The 22,627-nt window shown below is 44.8% G+C and overlaps 1 protein-coding gene across 2 annotated transcripts in view; it reads right to left on the reverse strand.

The window, feature by feature from the left end:
• LOC147432553 (uncharacterized) overlaps positions 1-21,319 on the reverse strand; it is a 50,403-nt gene extending 29,084 nt beyond the window's left edge. Inside the window, exons 1-3 of one of the 2 annotated variants that reach the window (XR_015185561.1) lie at positions 20,939-21,319; positions 20,357-20,738; positions 20,087-20,283 (exon numbers count right to left, since the gene is read on the reverse strand). Coding sequence is in view for 1 of the 2 variants with exons in the window: in XM_086492436.1 (XP_086348562.1) it covers positions 20,087-20,283; positions 20,357-20,738; positions 20,939-20,991 (632 nt within the window). In the remaining variant the exon portion in view is untranslated. The remainder of the gene's footprint in view (positions 1-20,086; positions 20,284-20,356; positions 20,739-20,938) is intronic. The other variant, XM_086492436.1, reaches the window with a different exon arrangement.
• Between the last annotated feature and the right edge of the window lie 1,308 nt (positions 21,320-22,627).

The following is a 22,627-nucleotide window of genomic DNA, read 5'->3' on the forward strand; positions in this document are numbered from 1 at the left end:
CGATCGGGTGTGATCTTGAGCCGCGCCGCCAATTCCGGTGAAATGAAGTTGGCCTTGGCCCCTCCATCAAAGAAGATCAAGGCTTCTTGGTCTTTTACTTTGCCCCAAGCTCGGCAAAGTTATGTACTCTCGTCCATCGTGTTGGGGTCAGTACCCACGCAATCTGCAACCAGTCCTGTTTTCATCTTGCCTTTTTGTCCACGTTCCTCAGCTGCTCTCAAACTCTCAGGCCTCTCATCGTCCTTGTCGTTCTGTTCTTTCTGTGCCTTTTTAGGGCACTTCGCGGAGATATGCCCAGTTTCCCCGCATCCAAAGCACTTCCCCTCTCTTGAGGAGTGAGTTTGGGTCATGCATCCTTTTCTTTCTTTTCTGGGTTGCTTTTTCTCTTTCTACTTTCATTTTTCGAAGTCTGTTCGGCCCATGATCTCATCTGTGGGGTAGATCACACTGCCTGAGTGAATGGCAAAACCCCGTTTTGCATGACTCATCAACTCCTGAATGGAAGCAGACTTTTGTTCTAAGCAGTGATCTCGGATCTCTATAGCAAGACCCAAGGTTAACTGCTCAATCTTTTCTTTGAACGAGATCTTCTTAAATGAAGAGGCGGGTAGAAAAGAGCTCCAGAATCTCTCGCAATAAGCATCCACTGTATCCTTCTTGGTCATCCGAAGATGGTTCCAAGTAGTTCGTATGTCGCGTTCATACTCTCGAGTCAACCAAGAAGAAATAAAAAGCCTTTAGTATCCCTGAAGCTCAAAGAGACATCAGTGACTCTAGTATACGAAAATCGAGGCATCTATTGACAAAGGAGCGGAGTAACTCCCCTCTTGTGCAAACCCACTGCACCAAATCTCCGTCCAAGCTGAATTCTGGGTTCCATTTGGAATAGGCTATGCTAAACCAAAAGCTTCAAGGTAAAGATTCACATTTCGAGGAATATATGCTAGGTCTTTCTCCTCCATTCGCTTCGCATCCATTGCGAAGTAGGTCTTGAATTTAACCAAGAACCGTCAATTCGCTTTACCTTGTTTCTTTCTTTCTGTGCCAATTTCTGTTCTGGAATTCGGGTTGCACCTCGCTTCCTATCATCGGGCACATCGCCTTCAAAAGGCTTTAAGAGACTCACATAAAAAACATTGCAAATCCTCCAAGGATTCTGGCAGCTTCAGTCTAAAGGAGATATCATTTAGCTTTTCGAAAAATCTGGAAAGGTCAAAGAAGCTTTCAAAGAAGCCGCTTCTTTCCCTTTTTTTCTTTCTCGGGCATGCCTTCCCTTAATGTAAGAGCACCCAGCCCTTCTCCTTCAATTTCAAATCGCCGACAATGGCGATCTGCTACCTTTTTCTGTCTTTCCTGAAATTTCTACAAAGCCTTCCAGACCAAGTCCCTCGTGAATTGGTCGACTTCAAAGAAAAATCTGATCTTTCTTCGAACCATGGCGAAGCCGATGCAACAAGACTTGCTCCGGCTCCATGACTTCTACTTCATCGATGATCTCCGGTTCTTCTTCTTCCGAAACGTCCTTTGGAGGTGTTCCTTGAAACACTTGCAACCAAGAAACATGGAAAACGTTGTGCATTGACCATGAGTTAAGCAACTTTAATTTCACTGAAACCTCATTAATCTTTTTGATGACTGGAAATGGACCATACATACGAAAAGATAACTTTAGACATTTCTTTCCAACTTGCTTAAGACGCTGTTTCATGATTCGTAGATACACCCAATCTCCTTCCTTGATCGAGACCCCCTTACGATACTTGTTAGCCTGTCGAGAATAAGATTCATGAGCCTTGCTTAGCCGAAGCTTCACACTCTCAGAAATCTCATCCAATGACTGACTTTCAGCATTGGCATCAGGCATTTGATTGACCGATCGAGTCAACAGTGACTGGAATCGACGGCCAAAAGCTGCCTCATACAGAGTTCGACCAATAGCAGAAGAGAAGGAATCATTGAGAATAGCCTAAACTAATTCGAGATAGAGCTCCCATTGATCATGAACATAAGATTTTAACACATCAAAAGCCAACTGATTATAAATTTCCGTTTGACCATCTGACTGTGAATGAAAAGCGGATGAAAAATTCAACTTTGTGCCAAAATTTTCAAAGAGAGCACGCCAAAAGTTGGACGTAACTTAACATCCCTATCTGAAACAATGGAATTTAGCAAACCACAGAGGGGGTACCAATGCTTTATGAACAATCGTGCAACATTTGTGCAGTAATTGTGGCCTTACAAGGAATCAACATGCAAAATTTGCTGAAACGATCAACAATAGTTAAACATTGAGTGTTCCTTGAATGCTGACTTGGTGGTAAGTTAGTCACAAATCCATAGAGATATCCTGAAAAGGTCCCTCGGGAACAGGCAGCGGAAGCAAGAGGCCTTGCTGCTTACCCCGAGGAGCTTTGACTTTTTGACATATAGTGCAATGTGTGACATAACTAAACACATCTTTTCCCATTTTAGGTCAATAGAAAAATCGTTCAATCTTTTCCAATGTGGTGTTCATATCCCTGTGCCCACCCGTGAGAGTATCATGTGCATCATGCAATATGGTTGGCCCGAGAGAGGGCAACACACATAGACGCTGACGAAAAAATAACAATCCATCACAAATGAGATAGGTTCTGGGCCCTTGGGAAGCAAGAGCCTCCAACCAATACTTACCAAACTCCGAATCTGCATACTGATTCTTCATGCTGTCAAAAGACTCACCCTGTATAGAAAATGTGGTTCTTGACTCAAGAGCCAAAATCTGTTCTTTGAGACTCAACGCATCTGCAAAACACGGTTAGCTTTTCCAGGCACATACTCAATCAAACCTCCAAATTGCTCAAAAAATTGTGACCACCGCGCTTGGCGATCACTTCAATGTGCACTAGGCATAGACTGGAGCCACTTGAGGGCTTGATGATCTGTGCGCACTGTAAACTCTCTACCATACAAAAAATGCTTCCAATGCTTAAGAGAGTGAATGACAGAAAAAAAGTTCTTTATCATAAACTGAATAATTTTTTTCCGCACTATTGAGCTTCCGGCTAAGGAAAGCTACTGGGTGACCATGCTGCTGGAGCACAGCGCCTATGGTGACATTGCTAGCATCCGTCCATACCTCAAAGGGGTCATCCCAAGAGGCAAGGATAAGACACGGTGCTTCTGTCACCGCAACCTTGAGAGCTGCGAAAGCCTCAATGGCTGCTTCGGGCAAGTCTACGCGCTGACAGTGAGTCTTTACCCCTTTCAAAACATCAGTCATAGGTGCAACAATGCGTGCAAAATTCTCTATGTGCGAACTATATGCTTGACATAAACCAAGAAAAGAACGCACATCATATGCAATTTTGGGCAAATCCCAATTACGAACCTGTTCCACCTTCGCGGAGTCTAGCCTGACGCCTTCTGCAGAAATGATATAACCCTGATAAGTGACTTCAGTAAGAAAAAATTCCGACTTCTTCGCTGCAATGTACGATTGGCACTCATCCAAACGAGTTCATACCCTTTCAACATCTAATTCATGGTGTTCCCACAATGCGGAAAAAATGAGAATATCATCTAAGAAGATGAACACACATACGCCTACCATATCGTCGAAACGACCTACCATGAGACGATTGAACGTACCCACGGCACCTGTCAATCCAAAAGGCATAACAATATACTCCCATTGCCCTCGCTCGGTGCGAAAGGCGGTCTTGAAAATGTCGCCTTTTGAATACCTGTACCTGATGGTATCCACTTTTGAGATCGACCTTGCTGAAAACCTTTTGCCCCATTGAGCCTACCGAGGATATACTCAATGCGAGGCATCGAAAACTTGTTCTTGACGGTCATCTTGTTTAATGCCCTGTAATCAACACACAAACGAGACGAACCGTCCTTGCGAACAAACAAAATAGGGGCAGCAAAAGGACTTACACTAGGACGTATGAATCCTCTAGCCACCAACTCCGTGAGTTGTCGCTCTAATTCTTCCTCCTGTGATTTGTTCAAACGGTAGGGAGCCTTACTGACAGGCTGCGCTGTAACAGACTTGGACACTCCAAGTCAAGAATCAACCGCGACAACACCAAATAACCACTTCAAAACAATTCACAGATCACAATAGACTTGCACTGGCCCGGCGAAGTTCCGTGCCTAGAGATATTGGCCCCAAAGACTGGCGCCCCTTTCGGTATTTCTTTTTGTATTAATCAATCATCAAAGTACAAGAGAGCGGTTAGGGTTTCACTCTCAGACTCTGCGTCCAGATGCTCTGAGAAGTGAGGCCCTCACCACTAATTTAAAGGTTACAAGGGATGCCCAAAAGCAGAGCCCCAAAAGCTTTTAAAATCAAAAGCATCAGTTCTCTCTCTCTCTTAGAGAGTCTTTTCTCTTTTTTAATAAAAAAAAAAGCAAAAGCAAAATTCGCGTCGCTCATCATTTTCCAAAAAAAAAAAAATTTAATAATCCGCCTCCGCGATTTTCGGAATTTAGGGTTTTTGGCAGAAATTAGGGTTTGTAGGAATTTTAGGGTTTCTGGCAGAAATTAGGGTTTCTGCTGTCCGCCACGTCATCACTTTGTGACATACCCCCCTCTTGAAAGCATTGTAATCGACCACGATTACGCCTGCAAAACCGACAAAAGCCATAAACCGTCTTAGCAGACACTGACTGTTAGTACCTACGTACTAGAAACACACATCTAGCACATGTACAAAATCGACAGTCACATCACACGACATCACAGGACATCACCAGACATCATAGGACATCACGTGACATTCAACATTCATTCGGATCTTAGACCATGATTTATCGGCAATGTAGCTAGCAATCACATCTAGGTCCAATCGGGACCTCATCGATGTCCGATTGACTAACCCCTATTGCAACCATGTCTATTCGAGATCAATCAGACCAAAATGCTGCAGTCATTTCGTCTATCAATTCCTGCACTCACAAGAAGTCAAGAACAAATCAGAAAGGAGTGGAGTGACTCCCCTCTTGTGCATCCCACTGCACCAGATCTCCGGCCAAGCTGAATTCTGGGTTCCATTTGGAGTAGACTATGCTAAACCAAAACATCGAGGTAAAGTTTCACAATCCGAGGAGTATCTGCTAGGTCCTCCTCCTCCATCCACTTCGCATCAAATGCAGGAAAGTTCTTGAACTTAACCAAGAACCGCCTTCGGACTTTACCTTTCTTCGTATCATTATGTGCCAAAATCTGTTCAGGAACAAGGATCTCCTCGTTTTCTTCCACTTTGGGTTGCTCATCAAGCTCCCCATCATCAGGCACATCACCCTTAACAGGTTTCAAGAGACTCACATGCAATGCATTGTGAATCCTCCAAGTATCTGGCAGTTTCAATCGGAAGGAGACATCATTTATCTTGTCAGTAATCTGGAAAGGTCCGTAGTATCACATACTAAGCTTTGGAAAAAGCCTCTCCTTTCCCTTTTTCTTTCTTAGGCGTGCCTTCTCAAAAGTAAGAGCACCCAATCATCCTCCTTCAGTTTTCAGTCGCGACGATGGCAATCCGCTGCCTTTTTCTGTCATTCTTGAGACTCTTGCAAAGTCTCGCGAACCTTGGCAAAAGCCGTATCCAAGTCTCGCGAATATTCATCCCCTTCAAATTTCTAATCTTTCGTGCTCAGGAAGGATGGAACCTTCGCAGCAGTTTCAACAATCTCTCTTGGCGTCTTCCCCGTCGAAGAGTGTATCGTGTTATTGTAGGCAAATTCCACCAAAGGTAAGTTCTTTTCCCATTGAGTCTTCTGATGCGAGATACAAGACTTCAATAAATCTAAAATCACTGAATTGGCAATCTCAGATTGCCCGTCAGTCTGCAAGTGGAACGATGACGAGAACTGCAACCGCATGCCAATGTTCTCCCAAATTGCCTTCCAAAACAAACTCATAAATCTAGGGTCTCTGTCGGAGACAATCGTCTCAGGCGTGCCATGTAATCGGAAAATCATCGTGATCATTCTGTATTCTCGGGAGATAAAAAAAAATGAAATCCATTTCAATATTTTCCCAGGGGCGGGTGGGTATGGGTAAAGGCTGTAACAATCCCTGTGCCTTATGCCTGTCAAACTTGACCTTCTGGCATACCAAGCAACTGCGCACAAACTCTTCCACATCCTTCTTCAGTCTCCGCCAAAAGAAATCTCTCTCTACCCCTTTCATGGTGGTAGCAATGCCGCGGTGACCCGTAAAAGGTGGACAGTGGCAATCAGTCATAACCTTTTCCCTCAACGGCTGTGTAACGCACAACATAGTCTTTTTCATCAAGTAGCTTTCCCGAAGGGAGTATCCAACTACTGTCTCCCCATCCCATATCCGTGTGAAAATATCTGCAAAATCTGTATCTGTGGCACATTGATCGACCATATCCTCGAAGCTCCTATGATGTATCGCAAAAATAGCTAGAACCAACGGTTTCCGAGACAAAGCATCTGCCACCACATTCTTCTGTCCCTGCACATGGACAATCTCGAAGTGGAACTGTGACAAGATGTTCACCCACCGCATCTGCTTTTCCGAAAGCTGCTTCTGTGACAAGAAGTAGCGCAAACTCTGATGGTCTGTAAAGACAGTAAAATCCGCTCCGAGTAGGTAATGCCGCAACTGAGTAAGAGCGTGGATAACCGCCAAAAGCTCTTTCCCATAGATCTGTGCTGTCATCTCCGGCCTAGAGAACAAACGGCTCTCGTAAGCTATGACATGGCCTTCTTGCATCAAGACCGCACCCAGACTACGACCACAAGCATCACAAAATACTTCAAATGACTTCTGCAAGTCCGGCAAAGTCAAATCTGGTCCTGTAGTGAATTTCTCTTTCAATGTCTGAAAGGCAGTCACCTCTGTGGGTCCCCACGAAAAAGGTACTCCTTTATGTGTCAAGGTATGCAAAGGGGAAGCAACCTCTGCAAACTTTCGTATGAACCGCCTGTAGTACGAACACAGTCCCAAGAAGCTTCTAACTTCATGGACATTCCTCAAATCGGGCCAATCACGGATAGTCTCTATCTGGGCCGGGTCCATTTGCACTCCTGCTGTGCTGCTGACACAATGTGTCCCAAAAAGTCTATCCATGGTAGGAAAAATTCACTTTTCTTAGCATTAATTACTAATGTGTGATCTTGTAATGCCTGAAAGACTTGAAGCAGATGATCTCTGTGTTCTGCCTCATTCTTGGAGAAAACAATGATGTCGTCAAAGAAAGTGCCAACAAATAGCCTGTACTCTCGAAAAATCCTATCCATCATCCGGTTAAATGTCGCAGGAGCAATGGTTAAGCCAAAAGGCATCACCAAAAACTCAAATAACCCAAAAGTCGTCCGAAAAGCTGTCTTGTAGACATCTCCTAGCGCGATCCTGATCTGATGATATCCACTCTTCAAGTCAATCCTGCTAAAGCACGAGGATCCCTGTAACTTGTCAAGTATATCATCAATCCTACGAATCGGAAATCTGTTCTTGATGGTGATTTCGTTGAGAGTGCTATAATCGATGCACATTCTCCAAGATCCGTCTTTCTTCAAAACCAACAACACTGGAGAGCAATACGGTGAAGTACTAGGCTGCACAAGACCCTTTTCCAAGAGGTCTTTCACTGAGTTCATAATCTTTTCATTCTGTACTCGGCTCACACGATAAGGTGGCCGATTCGGTGGCGTGCTTCCAGATATCAGATCAATGGTATGATCTTCAGGCCCTCTCAAAAGCAATCGGTATGAGCGTGGAGAAAAAAATCTTGGCGCTCTTTTCTTCAGGTCAAAACATATTCAACTTTTATCCATCGTTCAGTTCTCCCAAAAGAATGAGTAAGAAAACTGAAGTTCTTCAAGTACAATCTCTAAGCCCTTCATTTATCAAAGTCGCTTTCTCGGCCCGGTAGTCAACCACGGCGTAGTTCTTGTGGTACCAAGGGATCCTGAGTAGAACGTCACTCGCGTGCCCTGAACACCCCTATCATTGCAAACGAAGTTTGCCAATGCTCGGTGTAATGGCAACATCCCATCCGGGTGCCAGTCGAACTACCTCCGCCTGTGGCGTCAGTCTGTCGGGCGTAGTTCCAAATCGAGCCGCCAATTCCAAGTGAAAAGAAGTTGGCCTTGGCTCCTTCAAAAGAGCTTCCTAGTCCTTCGCTTTGCCCCGAAAGCGGCAAAGTTTGTACTTTCATTCATTAGATTCGGTGCAGGTCCCACGCCATGTGGTACCAGTTCTGCTTTTCTATCTGCCTTTTCTGCCACATTCCTCACTGCTCTCGAACTCTCAGACCTGTCGTCGTCTTTATCATTCTGTTCTTTCTGTGCCTTATCAGGGCACTTTGCGGAAATATGTCCATGTTCCCCGCATCCAAAGCACTTCCCCTCTCTGATGAAGCGAGCTCTCTCCTCAGGAGTAAGCTTGGGTCGTGCATCCTTTTTTTTTTTTCTCTGGATTGCTCTTTTTCATTCTACTTTCATTCCTAGAAGTCTGTTCGGCTCGTTGTGTCATGGCCTCATCTGTGGGGTAGGTCAGACAGCAAGAGTGAATGGCAAAGCCCCGCTTCGCATGACTCATCAACTCTTGAATAGAAGCTGACTTCTGTTCCAAGCAGTGATTTCGGATCTCTGTAGGTAGACCCAAGGTAAACCGCTCAATCTGTTCTCTGAACTAGATCTTCTTGAATGAAGAGGCGGGTAGAAAAGAGCTCCAGAATCTTTCACAATAAGAATTCTGCTTTTCTATCTGCCTTTTCTGCCACATTCCTCACTGCTCTTGAACTCTCAGACCTGTCGTCGTCTTTATCATTCTGTTCTTTCTGTGCCTTATCAGGGCACTTTGCGGAAATATGTCCATGTTCCCCGCATCCAAAGCACTTCCCCTCTCTGATGAAGCGAGCTCTCTCCTCAGGAGTAAGCTTGGGTCGTGCATCCTTTTTTTTTTTTCTCTGGATTGCTCTTTTTCATTCTACTTTCATTCCTAGAAGTCTGTTCGGCTCGTTGTGTCATGGCCTCATCTGTGGGGTAGGTCAGACAGCAAGAGTGAATGGCAAAGCCCCGCTTCGCATGACTCATCAACTCTTGAATAGAAGCTGACTTCTGTTCCAAGCAGTGATTTCGGATCTCTGTAGGTAGACCCAAGGTAAACCGCTCAATCTGTTCTCTGAACTAGATCTTCTTGAATGAAGAGGCGGGTAGAAAAGAGCTCCAGAATCTTTCACAATAAGAATTCACTGTATCGCTCTTGGTCATCCGGAGATGGTTCCAAGCAGCTCGTATATCTCGCTCAAACTCTTGAGTCAACCAAGAAGAAATAAAAAGCCTCTTGAATTTCAGCCATGTAACTGGCACAGTCTTGCTTAATAGAAGCATGGACCACCAAGTACGAGCATTCCCCTTAAAGTAAGAGGCAGCTCTCCGAATCTTGGAGTGCTCTGAATAGCGTCCTCCCACGAAAGCGATGTTAAACTGCTGTATAAAAGACAAAGCCTTCGAAGCATCTGAGTATCCTCAAAAGTATCAAACTTGATCGAGTGGCCACCTTCCTTAAACTCTCGGACTTTCTTGCTTTTATCTTCGAGAAAGTCATACTGGTTGGCTTTGGAAAAAAAAATTCTTCTTGTTCGCATAAAACTTTCCGTCATCGGAATCTGAGCTGTCTGTAGACGAGTCCTCAGTAGAACTGTGAGTCTCTGGGCGAGATTTAGCCTTCTTTGCCTTTCTCTTGCCCTTTCCAAAGCGTTGCTTCTTGCTTCGCTTTTTACCTTTTCTGTCTTCTTCGCTCGAATCCGAGGAGCTAGAAGAACTGTCAGAAGAAGAAGAAGAAGAACTGGGTACTCCTTCAAATCGAACACGCTTCTTCCGTTTCTTTGCCTTGTCAAATGTCGACCGACGACCTAAATATCCCGGGAAGTCAGTGCCTTTCTTTTGCTTTTTGCCGTGCTTTTTGGCTTTCTTTTGCGTGTCAAAAAGCTGAGCAATCCGTGCATCAACCACGTTCTCCAATTCCTTCTCCGTATATTTCTTGGAGGCAGAAGGTTTCTTGATAGCGGATTTCGGGAGTGGTGTTGTGGTTCTCTGCCACTCCGTCTGTACCTCTTCCAAAGAGGTTTGGTTCATATATTTTGCCATCTTCGGATCCTTGGCAAAATTGAGTATCATCTTTATTGCATCGCCGATCAACTGGCGACGCTCTATCTCTCGCCGCTTCGCCTAAGTAGGCCAAGGCGGGCCATACTCTCTGCCTGAATCTTCGTTGTGATCCCAGCCCGCATCTCCAGATGCAGAGGGAGTCGACTGATCATTGCCTGAAGCCATAGGTGCCGCGGAAAAAAAATTCGGGGATCGGATTTCCCGTAGAAGAGAAATCGGCCGTGCTCTGATACCACTGTAACAGACTTTGACACTCCAAGTCAAGAATCAACCGCGACAGCACCAAATAACCACTTCAAAACAATTCACAGATCACAATAGATTTGCACTGGCCCGGCGGAGTTCCGTGCCTAGAGATATTGGCCCCAAAGACTGGCGCCCCTTTCGGTATTTCTTTTTGTATTAATCAATCATCAAAGTACAAGAGAGCGGTTAGGGTTTCACTCTAAGACTCTGCGTCCAGATGCTCTGAGAAGTGAGGCCCTCACCACTAATTTAAAGGTTACAAGGGATGCCCAAAAGCAGAGCCCCAAAAGCTTTTAAAATCAAAAGCATCAGTTCTCTCTCTCTCTTAGAGAGTCTTTTCTCTTTTTTTAATTTTAAAAAAAAAAGCAAAAGCAAAATTCGCGTCGCTCATCATTTTCCAAAAAAAAAAAAAATTAATAATCCGCCTCCGCGATTTCCGGAATTTAGGGTTTTTGGCAGAAATTAGGGTTTGCAGGAATTTTAGGGTTTCTGGCAGAAATTAGGGTTTCTGCTGTCCGCCACGTCATCACTTTGTGACATGCGCTCCCTCCATAAGCTCGATGCGATGGTCCTCCGGCCGCTCCGGTGGGAGACAAGGTGGAAGATCATCCTGCAAAAAGAGATGTTTAAATTTCGTAAACAACTCCAAATACTTACCTGGAGCCTGAATGCTCTGGGAAACTGGAGCAGCATAAATGAATGCTTCTTGTGCTCCTCGTCGTAATTCACGCTTTACCTGTACATGCGAGATAAGAGGCAAAGAATGCAAGCCCTCCTCAACACGAATGATGAGGGGGGAATCAGTATCGGAATGTAAAGTGATCGTGTTAGCACCAAATTTAATGTGAGCATCAAGTTCACGAAACCATTTAATGCCTAAAATCATATCACATCCTGAGAGAGGAGATACAAAAAATTTCCTACGAAAAGAAGCTTGTTGAACGGTAAAAAGCACATCAAGGCACTCCTTCGTGATGAGAGAGTCCATACCAGGAGCGAAGCCAGAAACCTTGAGAGGAGCTTTCTGACTAACCTCTAGGCGGGCTCTCTCAACGAGAAGGGGACTAATCACATCATGCATACTGCCTGGATCAAACAATATGATAAAACGCTGCCCTTTTACATGACCATAACACTTCAAGAGATTCATCAATGTGTGTCAGAGTCCTGAGAAGATGCAGGTTATGTTGTGACAGAGTTTGTGGTAGCTGTGGGTGTCTGGTTCTTTAGGTGGGACTCTCTTAGGACAGGCCTTCTTAATGTGCCCCTTAAAGTGACATTAAAAACATCTACCTTCTTTAGCATAAATCACTTGTTCTTCAGCCGTGATGTATCCTCCTATAATTCATTGTGAAGCTTTTTCATCAAGGGTTAGCTTAGGTTTTGCAGGTGTCTTAGCTTTACCCTTAGATTCATTGTTAGAGTTCTTTTTCGAGGAATTAGAGGAAGAAGGGCTAAAAGAATTACCATTCTTTCCGTTCTTACCATTCTGTGTGTTCTGAGAATTCTGCAGGGTTCCTTGAGAAGTCTTGTTTTCCTTAGGCTTTCCTTTGTTGTGCTTCATCTCGTGGGTGAGAGCAATTGCTACCGCTTTGTTGAGATCGATTGGATCGAGTACCTCGACATCATACTTGATATACTCGTCCAATCCGTAAAGAAATGCCTCCTTGCGCTTCGCATCCGATTTGCGTAATTGAGTGCCGAGCTGCAAAACCCGATTAGAGAAAGACATAACTGGCATACCGTTTTGCTTGAGAGCTCGCCAATCGTCCTTTAGTCGTGCAAGGTACTGAGGTGGCATAAACCGCGCCTTGAGCTTGTCTTGGAAATCAGCCCAACTAAAAAAGGGGCGTGAAATCGTCGGCTGCCTTTAGGTGCGCGGCTAGCTGTGCCTCTTGCCATGCCTGGTACCAATTTATGGCATCCCTGGCAAGGTACATAGCTGCCGTCAAAACTTTGCTATTGCCTGTTTTCTTAGTTGTCGCAAAATAAGCATTAAATTGATGCAACCAAGAATAAATAACAGTAGCATCCATCTTACCGTCATACTTACTGAAAGTCAACTTCTCTATGACTTGATTGTGTGAATCCGCATCGTGGCTTGCGCCACTTGACGAACTCCCACGATCTTTGGGTGGTTCGGTCTTCGAGGCTAGGACTTTGGAAATAAATTCTTGATTACGAATCTCCCCTTGAGCTTCTCACTCGGCATCCCTTTCTGCTTTGCGTTCTTTTCGTTCAGCGCGCTCGCGTTCGAGAGCAAGTCGATGTTCTTCTTGTTTTGCGGCAAGAGCAATGCGCTCACGTTCCTGAGCAAGTCGATTTTCTTCTTGTTTTGCAGCAAGTGTGGCATTTCTTTCATCGCGCTCGCGGTCCTTGGCTTCTTGTGCACGGTCCTTTGCTGCTTGTTCTTCTGCTTTGCTTGCGAGTTGTGCCAATGCAACTCGATTCGTTTCTTGTTGTTGTGCCATCATGTCCAACATCGACTTGACCATCATCTCCATAGGAGTGAGGACAACTCGTTGCGTAGATGGCGAAGGGGGAGGGTTGGAAAAATCTCCTGGTGGGGAGAATCCTTCGTCGCCTCTCTCATGCTCATCACCTGAATGCGAAGTATCCATGCCGCTTCGGGTAACGACCATGCACTAGGATCTTTGGTTCTTAAGTTCACGAGGAACTTGGTTCTTGAGGTTCTTGAGTCTTGAGGGTCTTGAGTTCTTGAGGTTCTTGAGGTGTTCTTTCGCTTGCAAATCGGTTGGAGAAGGATCTTCTCTACTCTTTTCTGTCGGGCGCACCCCTTAGCGGCCTTGCGCTCACACCAAGGTTGCTTTTTCCCACCTCACGTCGATTTGCCGACCGCTAAGTGCACGGTCCGCTCTCAATGAAAAGAGACACAAGGGGAGGCTGGACAAGCCCTTCTTTCTTGGGATTCCTATCACTCTTCAACAAAACACGATTAGGAATCGCCACGCCCAAGTAAACTTAGGTTCGTGCGATCTCAACAAGCAAAAAAAAAAAATCTTGTGGTTCTTTCCTTGAGTAATGCAGAACACTTCCAAAGCTCTGATACCAATGTAAGGTGCAGCAGAATGAATGTTGTAATTTCTCAAGATTAGTGATCTTTATTTGCTCAAGGTTCCTTTTAGTTCTTGGGGAAGGAGAGAGCCTTCCGTCTTATGGAGAGTGCTATGATCACGAACAAAGTGAGTGGATATTGTGCGTGCAAGTGAATGAGACTGAGAGAAGGAGAGAGAAGAGATACGACACCGAGAGGTTGTAAAACCCTCCTCCGAAGGCCCCACTCTCGTCGGCGAGAGTGGTCTACTTTGATTGCACAAAGGTGTACAATGCGTATGCAACGGACTAATGCAATGCGACTATGCCAATGACGACGATGGTGATGGCGACGGCGACTTAGGCGGAAACCTGTGATCTTCTTGGTGGCTGAAAATGACTGTTTCTTGCTGGTTTCATGGTTGAAAATGACTGTCTTGGTCGGGGCTGAAATGATGATGAAAAACGCTGGTCTTCCTGCTCTTTATGATGCGTTTTTGGAGAGAGATTCTTGGCTGAAAAACGTTGTGACAGCAGATGTCTTCTTGCTGAAAATGGCAGCTTTCCAAGCGTTAGTAAATCCTTACCCTGCCGTGGTAACTCTGCTGCAATTGCTGATGAAATCGCTGAACCTGCTGATGTTTTCCTGGCGTTAGTAATGGCTGAGAACGCTGAAGTGGGTCAGGAGACAATGCTAGCTTCAGAACTTTGTTGGCGATGTCTGCATGGGAGGGAAACCCTAGGGTATGCCCAGAAGAGGGGGCGATCCCAGAATGATGATGGCTGCGGGTGAATGGGCCTCACCAAGTTGCTTGGAGAGGGTCTTGCTGAGAGAGGGAGGGCACACCTGTTGCTTGGTAGCCTGCTATGCTCCTTGGCTCGTCTGCCAATTTGTGCTAACTTGGGTTTGCTTATATATTAACTTACCCAATTTGCCCTACTGAGTACCCAATAAAAGTCACTTAATAAATAAGTGAAAAATGTTAAATATAGGGAAAAATAAACTAAAGTCACTTGAAAAATCCCCAAACTGTCTCTGATGGAATCTGATGGAAATGCTTATGCTTATGCTTATGCTTATGCAACCAGAGGATATGCATCTACTCTGAGTGACTAGGCATGCACGGTCTACGAATAGACTCACAAAAGTGCCAGATCACTGCTAATCTAAACTGACTTGACTGACGGGAACCCTGCTATGGTGTAGCTTGTCCACGGACACATAGGGTTGGATGTGTCACGTGACATGCTTGGGAGAAGAAGAGACTGAGAGAGTCTCCTTTTCCCGAATCTCTTGCATCTGTGCCTGCACTTGAGAAAAGAATCAGAACAAGGCGGCTTTCCTTTCGTTGTGCTCATGCTCTATGGCTGCCATTCTTTCTTTGTGTTCATGTTGTATTTCTGCTTTTCTTTTTGCGGACTCCAAGCGTGCTTGCTCGCGCTCACGCTCAAAGTCGGCCTTTCTTTCTGTTGTTCGTGCTTCGCGTTCTAACTTCCTGTTCATCATCATCTTGTCGAAAGCCTCCATAGGAGTTAGTGCAATCCTTGGCGAAGATGGGGAAGGGGGAGGGTCGGAAAAACCTCCTGGTGGGGAAAACTCTTCTTCACCGCTCCCATGCTCACCACCTCCATGCGAAGTATGCATTCCGCTTCGGGTGATGACCATCCACTAAAGTCTTGGGTTCTTAAGTTCACGAGGAACTTGGGTTCTTGTGGGTCTTGGGTTCTTGAGTTCTTCTTCTTTCGCTTGCAATCTCTGTTAGAGAAGGATCTTCTCTTCACCTGCTGCTCTTTTCTGCGGGCGCACCCCTTGGCGGCCTTGCGCTCACACCAAGGTTGCTTTTTCCCACCTCACGTCGATTGGCCGGCCGCTAAGTGCACGGTCCGCTCTCAATGAGTGAAAAGAGAAACAAGGGGAGGCTGGACAAGCCCTTCTTCCTTGGGTTTCCTGTCACTCTTCAAAAACATGATTAGGAATCGACACGCCCAAGAGGAATTGGGTTACGTGCGACCGCAACAAGCAAAAGAAATTCTTGTGGTTCTTTCCTTGAGTGATACAGAACACTGCCAAAGCTCTGATACCAATGTAAGGTGTAGTGGAAGTGAATGTTGAACTTTGCTCAAGATGAGTGCTCCGAACTGTGCTCAAGGTTCCTTTTACTTAGGGAAGGAAGAGCCTTCCGTTCCTTTAATGAGAGAGTGCAAGTGATCACAAACAAAGTGAATGGACACTATGAATGAAGGTGCTGAGACTGAGAGATAGAGAGAGCAGTCTACTATTGATTGCACAAATCTCTACAATGCTTGGACTTGCTGACGATGTCGACGACGATGAGACACGCTGAAATCTGAAAATGCTAGGGTTGAAATCTGCAAATCTTTATCTGCTGAATTCTGACTCTATGTCGATGGCGACGATGCGACGACGACGCACTGAAAATGCAGATGCTGAAATCTGTGTTTTCCGGGCTGAATCTGCAAACTTTGCAGGATCTGACAGTGCGGCGAGGATCTGCTGCAGGAAGGTGAGATCTGCGAGGTTTGGGACTTGTTCTGTTGTGTCTATATGCTGAAAACTGAAAACGCTGATGCTTCTAACTGTTCCGTCCGCTAACTTTGCAGATGGCTGAAAACGCTAGGTCTTGGGGGTCCTGCTGAGAAGGTACCTGTTGAACCGGAGTTTCTGTTGCCTCTTCTGCCCACAAATGCTAGCGCTAGGTTTCTATGTATATTTGCTTAGCAAAATTGCCCTACCTAGTTTCCAACAAAAGTCACTTAAAAATAATAAGTGAAAAATGTCAAAAATAGGGAAAATAGGTCTATGCACTGTAAAAATGCTCCTGATGGGATCTGATGGAAATTTGATGATCATGCTATGTGCAACTAGAGGATATGCATCTAATCTAAGTGTCTTGACATGCACGGTCTGCGAACAGACTCACAGAAGTGCCAGATTACATCCTATCCTAGACTGACTTGACTGAATTGAACCCTAGTCATGTTGTAGCTTGTCCACGTACACATAGGGTTAGATGTGTCACGTGACACAAAAGTTCCCAAAGGATGAGATGGCTACACAATAGTAAGATGACTAGGCTGCATGATTGAAACACTCTGCTCAGTATGAACTCAGTGTGTGATTGATGAACTGGAATTCCCGGAAATGAATCTGAATTTGATTACTCACACATATGATTGTGTTTGAGTGCAGGATTGAAAGACGGAATGATTGATGAAATGACTGCAGCATTTCGGTTTTGAGAAATCTATGGACATGATCGCAATAAGAATTAGTTAATCCGACATTAGTGAGGTCCGTTGTGGATCTAGATGCGATTACTAAACACGTTGCCAAGAATCATGGTCCCAAATCTGAATAGATTTTATGTGATATGGCTTGAATGTGATGTGATGTGACTTTCGTCTTTATACAAGTGTCGGATTTGTGCCGTCTAGTGCCTCGGTACTGAGAGTCACTGTCTACTGAGCTGGTTTATGGCTTATGTCTGATTTTGCGACCGTGATCGAGGGCGATTACAATTCTTTCAAGAGGGGGGTATGTCACAAAGTGATGACATGACTGGTGAAGTGGCAGAACCGTACAGACAACGGTACGATATCCTGCAAATTGCGCTGACATGCTCACGTGGCAGTAGTATGAAACCTTCGCGTTTTGCGTTGACATGCCACATGGCAAGCTGTACGGATTTCCGCAATTCACGCTGGTTGCTTTTGGGCCAGTTGCTTTTGAGTTTGAAGCTTTTCATGTAACTACTTTTCAATGGCCAAGGGCCTTTAAATTGAACCCAAGGCCACTTCTCATCTCAGTTTGCTGACGAGCATCTGAGTAGAGAGAGCCCGTGGGAACTTGCAACTCTGTTGATTCATTAATATAAATATAAATACCGAAAGGGGTGCTAGATTTTGGGGCCAATACCTCTGGGCACGGAACTACGCCAGGCCGTGTCAACTCTACCTTAAATTGTGATGAAGTTGTGAAGTATTTTCAGTGATTCTCTCGGATTTCCGATTTGGGGTGCCCAAGTCTGTTACATACTGACAGAGACTTTACATGATGTAGCAGTAGAGGCACACCCACAAACCCTCACCCGGGCACAGGCGACGTTCTAGGAGTATGCCCCAGAAAGTTGGTATGATGAGAAGTGTAGAGAGACGACAGCCACACTTCAGAGAGAGGTGCTTCTAGGAGCCATTCATAGAAAATCACAGATAGCCTTCCCACGCCTAGTGCAACGGAAGAAGACATATCTTGCTCGGTTAGAGGAGGAGTTGCACCAGCTATTCTTGAGCCAGGACTCAGGTGAGGCATGAAGATTTTTTCATGAGCATTCCCCCCCACCAACTATCACATCAATCGAGATTTGAGGCAACATCCCTTTACACAGTTCCAAGGCAGCAGTCTCTATCGGACCCTCCAGAGCCATGCCCACAAACATGCACTTTCTTTAATGTTGAGATGGTATAGAAAGCCATTGACAAGATGAGGACTAGGATGATCATTATGTGATGGCGGAGCACTTTATACATGCTAGAGATATGCTTGCAGAGCTACTTGCAATAATGTTCAACCGAGTCATGTTTGAGGGTTTCGAGTATACTTGGAGCATGTCTACTATTGTGTTTGAAAGTGGTCCGTCCTGGCATTGAAGTCCCCTATGAGGATGGCATCCCCATCCCTAGAGAACTCCCGTATGTCCTCCTCTAAAATCATGCATGGTGATTGCCCCTTGGGCGATGCATAGAGAGATGTGCTCAGGGGGAAAAAGCATATTGCAATATAAAGTGGCCTCCATGTCTCTGCTCTCACCCTGACCCACATATATCTAGCATGCCATCTCTCTAAACAATATGAAAGAGAAGGTGCAACTCTTCCTTCAATAAAACTACCACACCTCCTGACCTACGTCCTCTATGCTCTGATCTCACCACCTATCTACAAGTGGTCTTTCCAAGATCACCACTCTCCCCCCTCCATAGCAATTTTTTCCTTCTCCCTCGCATCCTTGATTTCTAGCATCAACTCTTGCATGTGCGCAATTTGTGCTAAAGTGAGGTCATCGCCCAAAAACATCTGAGTTTGTTTAAGATTTAGTTTCTTCTTCAAGAGCTCTCTCCTAGTTTCCACAGTAGGGAACGTAAAATGGGTGCTCTTTCCTTAGAACTTCCTTTCCCACCGTTCCCTTTCTTCCCCACTCTCCATGCACCTGTGTGTGTGGCTTCAGAAATGCCCATGCGTTTCAAGAATTCTTTCACTTCTTCTGCCACATTTCCAATGTCCTTAAGGCCTAAAACTAGCCCCATATATTAAGTCCCAGGTACAGAAGCTGCATATAAGTTTCCAGCAGGACGAGACGGTGAGGGAATGCTAACACGACCGTTGATGGGAATGGTAGAGCCACCCACCTTGAAATTGCTCATGGGAGGGTGAGACAAGGTGGTTCACAAATGAGCCCAAGTTCCTATTATAACCACCCCAACCTAAGGGCCTGGTTCACAATGCACTCTAACCTGAAATAATGTAGATGCCCATCCTGATGTCCAGGAATATAATACTTATGTAGTGGCACAACCCTTAGGCACTCATAATCCACAACGTCCATTTGAATTTTATCCGTTCCCATTCCATGTGACTATGTAAACACAGCTATTCTCACTATGTCCCAATAGTGGAGTGCTCTTGTGCATGTCACAGCACCTTCACAATGATCCTGTCCACACACCTTCTTTAATTTAAAACTGAATATGACATGATGCTGTGCTCAAGAAAAAAAAGGTTTGAGGCAGATTTTAACTCTAAAGAATCTAAACAACAGTCCTTCCAAGGATCTGTACTTCATGCTAGCAAGAAGATAAATGCCCCAGGCATATCCCTCAAGGGAAGACCTTGGCCTCCTGTGTCGATAACAACTCTTATATACCAAAACTCTTGCACAATGGTCAATAGATCTGAAGTCTTACATTCACGTATCAGACACTTAAGATCATAATCTTGCCATCATAATATCTATTCTATGCAAGTTTAAACTTCAACACTAGCGCATCCCTCAAGGCTGTCCCGAAAACATGCACTTCGTGCAATAGAAGCATTGACCAAAATTAATTCTGAGAAGGTAGCTAATTCAAGATCTCCTCGACACACAGGGGGTCACCAGCCAATTCATATTCAATTGTGGGAAGAACTCTCGATTGGTGAATTGCATTTGCATTGCCTTATTGGAGGACTTCATAAACTTGCTTGAACCAGATAAGCAAGATGCAATTCTTTTGGATGTCTGTTTGTCCACAGCAGCAATTTTTGTATCATTTAAAGAATGGGAGTTTTAAGAACATGTTTTGCAGTTGTACAGTGTATTGAGACAGCTAGCCAAGAGACAACAGAGTGTGCATGTGATGTGTCTTCCCAGATTTCATGGTGCGTGGCATTAGAAGATACGCATGCTAAATAGAGAAAATCAGTCCACCAGCATGTACAATTCACTTACAACAGTGTAAACGCTAATCGGCTGACAGCATGTACAATTCACTTACAAAAGTCTGAACGCTTTACACTAAATCTGGCACAGCCATCTAAATGCAACCTTAGGCTAGACTCACGCACTCATATTAGAATGATGAAATCATTTACTTCCAGATAGCGTGTTGGCTGGCTCCATATGCTCCCCACCAAACAGTCGTCGAAGGGCAGTATGTAGCAACCGACATACCAAAACCACGATAGAGGCCACAAACACCATCTGTGTGCAAAATTTTCCGGAAAGCATGTATACCACCATTATACTTTGCAACACCGGGAAGGCCTTGCACCATCAGCCTCTGAGTCACCTGCAAAGCACAATCCAGTTAGCTCTTTTCAGCAGATAGGCGCATGCCTTCTGAGAAGTGCAACAAGGCATACCACATCAAGGGGAACATAATACAGTTCTGAGATGAGAGATGAAACAAGTCCTGCAACCCCGTTAGCCACGGCTGTTTTTGTGGCATCTGGCAGATTCACATCTGAGAGCAACTTGCTGGTAGATTCCTTTGAAATCTCCAATGTAGCCAAGAACATGGCCCTGCCAGGGATTGCACCAGTCGCAGTTGTTGTAAAGCCTCTATAAAGACCCTTGACACCATCATCCTTCAATATGCTTTTGAAAATTCTTAAAGAGCTTGTATGCACAGCATTCCTTCTCCCAACTTGAACTCTTGTTTTCACAACGGATATGGGATAGAGAGCTGTTGAGAGGAGTGTAAACAAACCAGCTCCATACGTGTGAAATTTCACCTTGTCAATTCTGCAAGAAAAATATCCAATGTCTTGCATTTTAGACCTCAGAATACCAAAAACGACAATCGTTTAGTAAAGAATCTCTCTCTCTCTCTCTCTCTCTCTCTCTCTCTCTCTCTCTCTCTCTGCCTCTGTGAGATACGGGGCACATGCATTTCAATGAGCTTTTCATCAGAACTAGGATGAGAAGATGCGGGGGATACTTACTTTTCCCAGCTTATGTCTGCGTAAGGCGAGAGGTTGGAGGGGTCTTCGATCATCTTCCTTGCAATGCTAATGGCAGATGTGCAGACATGGTTGGGAACAAATGCTCGGTGTACGGGACCATTGATGCAGCCAAAAGGAGAGAAAGCAGTGAGAGAGCACAGAGCAACTGATGGCTTTCTGCATTTAGAAGGAACAATGCGTATGCTTCAACGTCTTCTTGTGCCTTCAACTCTTCAACGAGAACAAGAGGAGCGTGCCATTGCAACGTAAGCTTTCGGCAAATGAAAATGCAAGCAGAAGTGTGCAGCAAGCTTTCTCAGCAAAAGAAAATTGGTTAGGGGTGGTGCGTTCGCTAGAATATATTCAAGGGGCAGCACGATCCTGTACGGAGAATAGGAAAAGGAGTCCTCAAGAAGGAACGGATGAAAGATGGAAAAAGAAATGCATAGAGAGAAGTGGGTGAGTGTTTGTGTGTGCATAATTTGATGAAAATGGGAGTCAAATGCATACAAGATGTGATTGATGACACATGTCATGTTTTGTCGTTCATTGCTTCATGCTGGACTCTTTCTGTTGGTATGCATCATCGGCGGGATATTTGGCGCAAGATACACAACTTGCTAATCCCATTTGAACCAAGTCCATCTTTGAATATTTCTTATATGCTTGGAGATTGGCAATTGCGCAATACCTCTCCTCGATGTCATTCATTTTCCTTGGTAAAAATGACATCCAGAAAAGTATATCGTGCTATTTTACCTTCTCCTTGGATACATGTTCATGGAAATGCGCTTTGGAGAGTTAATAAATCTCTGAAAATGATGGAAATCCACACTTCAAAAGCTTTGAAAGAATAAGCTGCCCCTTAAGCAACGTTTGTTTTTATGCAGATGCCTTGTTGAAATTTTGCATGCAGGCAAAATTTTATCTGAGAGAGGTATCACGTCATCTTGTTGCTTGAGATGTTCTTCTCCCATCAAAACTACTAGTACGGCCGGCCGCCGAAGGCGGCCTCTCTCTCTCCCCCTCTCTTACATGCAAAGGGGCTTTTTTTAGTTTTGAACTTTAGCCTTTAGGTCACAGATTGCGACACATGTGTAAAGGGCTCCCCCTTCCGCCATATTATGTTAGTAGATTCCCCACCTTTTGTGGCACTGTGTGGAAACCAGAGACTTCTTGATAAAGCTTTCAAGCCAGCTACTAACTAGGTTCCCATCGATAGTATTTGGCAAAAAAAGTTGGATATTTGGGCGCCTTTCGACATCCATTGCAGGATACTCTACGTTTATGCATTGGGTGAGAATCTTGGCATTTTGATCAATTTGGATGAGCACGAATGTGGCATTCACTCATGCGGAACACTGTGACATCTTGTCTTCTTTCGCCGCTCATTGCAACAGTCTATATATGACTCTTGCAAACTAAATGATTTGGACACATCTCATCTGGAGCTTTTTGGACAATGTTTTTAACTCTCGAGTTCTGCTTTTCTCTGAAGCTTTACCCTTGTGTAGCAAATAAAGTTGTAGTGTCATGAGTGTTTTGGTGGGTTTTCCTCGCATTGGGGTTTCCCATTTGTAAAGCAATAATAAATGATTTACAAAAAAAAAAAGTGTGTGTACGCCCGCGTTCGTGTGTGTGGGTGTGTGGGTGTGGGTGTGTGTGTGTGTGTGTGTGTGTGTGTGTGTG

This window comes from Adiantum capillus-veneris, chromosome 20, assembly GCF_014529385.1.
Source record: "Adiantum capillus-veneris isolate H3 chromosome 20, ASM1452938v2, whole genome shotgun sequence".
Lineage (NCBI taxonomy): Eukaryota > Viridiplantae > Streptophyta > Polypodiopsida > Polypodiales > Pteridaceae > Adiantum > Adiantum capillus-veneris.